We start from the raw sequence: 6020 nt of genomic DNA on the forward strand, positions 1-6020 counted from the left end.
ACCAGCCTGCATTTTTCATAATTAAACAAGTGTAACTCATAACTAAACTTCAACAAAGCAGAAATATGCAAGCTGTATACAAACCATAATTAAAATGACATATCCTCCAAAGATTTCATCACCAGCTACTAGCAATAACATACATATTAAATGAAGTTCCTTTCAATCAATCCCCCCCCCCCTCCTCCTCTCTCAAAAACATTGCACCTCCCCTAAGGTTACATATACACGTAGTTATAGCGTCAGTGTCTGTTTTACTACTCATTCTGATTTCCGGGTATCGTAGTTGCCTTTGCTTTTTCCTTTAAAATAATTTGAGGTTCATAAACTGCAATTCCCATAACACATTTGGCTTTAAGGTCTGACAGCAAACAGCGGAGTCTCCAAGATGGCGGCGTGGGGAAGGAGGCGCGGTGTCCCAACCAACAGGGAGAGGTCAGTTTGTGTGTAAATACACTGTTTCGTCAACTTTGCACCTACTAAATCTGGCTGGACTTTTCTGTTAATCATTTTTTTTTTAGTTTTCAGTATTTTAGGGCAAAAAAATTGCTCAGTTTAGTTATTGTTGTAAGATATTAGTACCGTTTCTGCCTGTCTTGGGATCCACTGAATTTTCAAAAATAGGAGTATGAGCTTTGGCATAACTGTGAACATTGTGGAATTACATTTTTTTAGTTGCCCGGAACAGATATGCATTACATTAAGAAAGAAAAATAGGTTTGGAGAGTTTTATCATTGGCCAGTCTTTTGCAGACTTGTATTGGGATTTTTTTTACTCTTAATAAATGGACTGTAGCCAGCGCTTGGTAAATACTGACGCTCTTTCCTCATCCACTGCTAAATGTTAGCTGATTCTGAGTTGGTAGTTGGGTGAAAAACAACGGCGTAATAGCAATGTTTGATGAGGCAGACTGGATCGTTTGTAGGAAAGTATCAAACCGCTGGAAGCGTTTGTCCTGCTTTTTTCTGAGCCACGGTTTGTCATATTTTGGCCAGCACAGTTGAAATGTAACCTTAATGAGAAGTACGATAAAGACAGTTTTAACTTTTTTTTTATTTTTGTAACAGGTAGAAATAGTTTCACTGTTTAAAAAGTTTCAGGAAATTGCATAATTTATTGTCTGTAGTGATGATCGGTTATAGTGTGTACTAGCATTCGTTTTCATATTTTTATTTAACTAGTTAGAGGTGTCGTGCGCACAGAACTTTTGTGCACTAATCCCAGACTTTTTGGGGATCCAGAGAACATATTTGTAGTCTTGGTAAGTAAACTGATAAATGTTGGTCAGTTTTGCAGGCCACACGTGATTTAAGTATTTGGATGGGTTCAAGCCAGCTATGCTGCATTGTGTGCTCGTCAATGGTACTACCTTTGTCAGCAAAAATCTTAAGTAGAGGGTGACTCGTTCGCTGTTAGTTGTGTGTTATTCCATAGGGAAGACTGCCATTTCCATGTGATTTTCTACATGCTTATTTTCCATTATAGTTAAATATAATCTTAGAATTTTTGAGACCAACTTCGGTATCTCTTTACTTGGGTGTTTTTCCACAAACCATATATATATATATATATTACAGAAGTGTACACACCCCTGTTAAAATGTCAGTTTTTTGTGATATAAAGCACGAGACCACACTAAATCACTTCATTTCCCACATTTAATGTGACCTATAACTTGTACAATTCAATTGAAAAATAAACAAATCTGTTGGGGAGAAAATAAAAAAAAACTAAGCTGGTTTCACAAGTGTGCACACTCTCTTAAACTAATACTTTGTTAAAGCAACTTTTGATTTAATTTCAGCATTCAATCTTCTTGGGTAGAAGTGTATTAGCATGGCATATCTTGACTTGGCAACATTTGCCCACACTTCCTTGCAAAAGCACTCCAGATCTGTCAGATTGTGAGGGCATCTGTGTACAGCCCTCTTCAGGTCACCCCACAGATTTTCTATTGGATTTAGGTCTGGGCTTTGGCTGGGCCTTTCCGAAAGTTTAATTTTCTTTTGGTTAAGCCATTCTTTTGTTTTGGATGTATGCTTGGGGTCATTGTTGTGTTGAAAGGTGGTCTTCAACTTTCTAGCAGATGCCTGAAAGTTATGGGCCAAAAGTGACTGGCATTTGGAACTGTTCATAATTCCCTTCACCTTGACTAAAGCTCCAGTTCCAGCTGAAGAAAAGCAACCCCAAATCATAATATTGCCACCACAATGCTTCACCATGGGGATGGTGTTCTTTTGGTGATGTGAAGTGTTGTTTTTGCACCACACGTACCTTTTGGGACTGTGGCCAGAAAGTTCAACCTTGGTCTCGTCAGACCGTAACCCATTTTCCCACATGCATTTGGAGAGACTTGCTGTATTGTTTTGCAAATTTTAGTCAGGCCTAAGAAAAGTTTCTGTCTTGCAACCTTACCCCATAGTCCAGATATATGGAGATTGTCATTTGTAGTACACAACCAGTACTTGCCAGAAATTCCTGCGATTTCTTCAGTATTGTTGTAGGTCTCTTGGCAGCCTTCCTGACCAGTTTTCGTTTCTTTTTATCAGTTTTGTAGGGATGTCCAGTTCTTTGTAACTTCATTGTTGTCCCATATTTTCTCCACATTTTGATGACTGTCTTCACTGTGTTCCATGGTATTTCCAATGCTGTGGAAATTTTTTTGTACCCTTATGACTGGTACCTTTCAAGAATGAGATCCATGTGATGCTGTGTAAGCTCAGTGTGTGTGTGTGTGTGTGTGTGTGTGTGTATATATATATATATATATATATATATATATATATATATATATATATATATATATATAGGTTCATACTAGGCTATCTGCCCAAGGGCATTTATAAGCCTAGCCCATAGTTATGTGGCTTTCGCCACCCCTTTAGTTTGAATAAAAACTATGCCTATCATTTTCTGTGCCTCTGTCAAGCAGTGACACTGAAGTAATCCCTGGGGTATATCTGCGATCTCCCATCCATTGGTCAAGATTCCTCTTGAACAAGGCCAGCGAGGTGCTCTGCCTCACATGTACCGGGATTTTGTTCCACAGCATAGGGAGTCTCTGGGTGATGAATCTGTCCCTCCAGCACGTTCTATTTATAACCGTGTCAAGGTTTAAGTCTCCGCCCTTGTGGTTCTGAGGGATCTAGATTTTTGAGGTGAAGCATATTCATCAAATCTGGGTTTGACATGGCCTTATATGTCAGGCACAGGTCACCTCTGAGCAAGCGGTATGAGACTGAATAAAGCTGGAGTTCTTTCAGTCGGGCAGCATAAGACATATTTTGAGACCCTTTATCCTTTTGGTGAGGAACTTTTGGGGCCTTTCAAGCTGCATCAGGTGTCTGGTCAGATTCGAGCGGGCATTGTACTCAATCATAGGTCTAATGAGTGATGAGTACAGGGGACGATGACCTCCCTTGATCTAGATGTGAATCCCTTCATGATCAGGTGGGCGATATAGAAGGTTTTCCTAACTACTTTAGCAACATGAGTGTCAAGCGAAGACTACTGTCAACTTGGGTCCCCAGATCCCTGATGACTTTTTCTGTGCTCAGTGGATTGTCACCTATATGGTAGCTAGGGGTAACCTTGTTTTTCCCGAAGGGTATGACTATGCATTTTTTGGCGTTTAACTTCAGGCCATGGCTCTGGCACCAGTTATCCGTTTCTGTGAGGCCCTTCTGGAGGATATCTGTGTCAGATGTGTTTTCGACTATGGCGCCCAGTTTGCAGTCATCTGCAAACTTTGTCAGCCATAACCCTCCTGTGTTTGCTTGTACTTCAGAAAAGTAGATGCCGAACAAGAGTGGACCCAGGACTGAGCCCTGTGGGACACCACTTGTGACAGGCTTTGAGTCTGACATGGCTCCAGCAACTCTGACCCTGTGGGTTCTGTCGCTTAGCCAGTTTGCAACCCATCTTGTGATGTATGGGTTTACATTCAAGCTGATGAGTTTTTCGATGATACCTGAGTGGGGTATTGTGTGAAGGCCTTTGCCAGGTCGAGGTAGGCTGTATGGACTGCCTTTCCCTCATCAATGGCCTTGGTGACTGTCTCGAAAAAGTCAACCAAGTTTAAGAGGCAGGATCTGCCTTTGACAAAGCCAAACTGGGTTGGATCCAAAGTCTGCAAGTTCCCTATGTCTTTATTTATGAGTTCCATTATGATCCTCTCCATGGCTTTGCAGATAAGGCTTGTCAAGCTAATGGGGCGGTAATTTCCAGGGTCTGTGGAGGCACCGCCCTTATGAAGTGGGACCACAGTCGCCGTGCGCCACTCCTTGAGTGCGTATCCTGAGGTGAGGCTAAGATTAAACAGCTGTCCTAACTGTGGGTTTAATTCCTCGTTGAGTTCATGAAGCACACAGCCGGGGACACCATCCGGTCCCATGGATGCTGTGTTTTTGCCTTAGTGAGGGCAGTTCTCACCTGGGCGTTGGAGATGTTTGGGGGCTACAATCCTCTGGAATAGATATCTCTCCTTTTGGGGAGGGGAGAAGTTTGCACTGAACCTGTCAGCCAGTATGTTAGCAATGTGTGTAGGTTCAGTAATTTTCACATCATTTTGAACTAATTCTGAGCATATCTGGGAGTTTCCTCCTAGGTTTCTAACATAGCTAAAGAAGGCCTTATGATTGTCTTTAGAGTCCTTGGCGATTTTTCTCTCAAAATTTGCCTTGGATGATTTTATGAGAGCTCTTAGTTTTTACTTATAATGATCAAATGTGTCTTACCTTTCAAGGATTTTGCTCTATCTTGTAGTAGCTTCCTCCTTTTGTTGTAGAGCTTGTTTATGGCTGGGGTCCACCAGACTGGACGCTTGCCTTTGGTACAGAGAGTCTTAGTTTTGTTTGGGATTGCCTGATCCATGCAGTCCTGTAGGTGCTGGTAGAAGGCATTTGTAAGTGATTCAGCGGTTTGAGTAATGTTTACCACTGGCTCAGGGGCCTTAAAGGAGACCACACTAGTTTTTAGAAGTGTGAAATCGGCTTTTGAGAAGTTTTTCACTGTGGTCTTTTTTGTTTCAGGTGGGGCGGGATGAGGACCTCCAGCGAGATTAGTTTATGATCTGATCTCACCAGTGAGGGTATACTTCGGTGTTGAACATTTTGATCCCATGTTCGTGATGATGAGATCAAGTATGTTTTCACCTCTTGTGGGGATGGTGACTAGTTGTTCCATGGCATTTGAGTTTATGAACTCCAGGAATCTTTGGGTTAGAGTGTTCGGGCTTGAGTAGTGTTCCCAGTCTATATTAGGGTAGTTGAAGTCACCTAGTATGATGGTGTTTGGAGATACATTTATCCCTCCAATGTTTTCAGGAAGGCCATGTGAGGTTCCTGAGTTTGAGAGGGTGGCCTGTAACATGCTACAAATTGCAGAGCAGTCTTGCCTATGGTTAATTGCACCTGGATGGTCTCTGATGCATCGTGCGTTGCCACCAACCTTGAGGTGTGGGTGTCCTTTATGAATATGGACACCCCTCCTTTCTTGGTGTTGTCCGGATTTTGGGGCGGGCATGATATGAGGTGAAACCTGTTAGTGCTGGGGTGCTCTCAGGAGCCTTGAACCAGGTTTCTGTCACAGCACAGACATCGATGTTCTCCATATTGAGAAGGGCCTCGAGTGCGTGCATCTTGAGATTGAGACTTCTGGCATTGAGCAGCATTACCCTTAGTTTTTTCCTTTTTGGTGTTCTAGGGTGGTAGGTTTAGAATTTGAGCCTTGCCTAAAAAGGCACTATGGGGTGGCAAGAGCCTTTGCCAATATCCGGAAGCCCAGGGTGACAGGTGCAAGCCGTCCCTTGCGAAGCAGCGTGGCTTGTCCAGCATGTCATCCCAGGCAGACAGACATTGGATCCCCTTTGAATGACACCAGAATTTAAGCCAATTATTAAAGCTGATCATCTTATCACTGTATTGTGGCATCATTCTAGGTGAAGGTAGGATACTGCTCAAGGTCAGGGTCATACCTGCCTGGGCTACATAATCAGAGAGCTCCTCGGCGTCCCTTTCAT

General features: G+C 42.5%; 1 protein-coding gene across 1 annotated transcript in view; it reads left to right on the top strand.

Annotated features, from left to right (window-relative positions):
- The first annotated feature begins 292 nt into the window (after positions 1-292).
- The window catches only part of TMEM11 (transmembrane protein 11), a 35582-nt gene continuing 29854 nt past the window's right edge, over positions 293-6020 (top strand). Inside the window, exon 1 of the mRNA XM_044089385.1 lies at positions 293-435. Coding sequence (XP_043945320.1) covers positions 389-435 — 47 coding nt within the window. The 5' untranslated portion in view covers positions 293-388. The remainder of the gene's footprint in view (positions 436-6020) is intronic.

Source organism: Protopterus annectens, chromosome 12.part0 (genome assembly GCF_019279795.1).
Source record: "Protopterus annectens isolate FY-2018-M chromosome 12.part0, PAN1.0, whole genome shotgun sequence".
Taxonomy (NCBI): Eukaryota; Metazoa; Chordata; order Ceratodontiformes; family Protopteridae; genus Protopterus; species Protopterus annectens.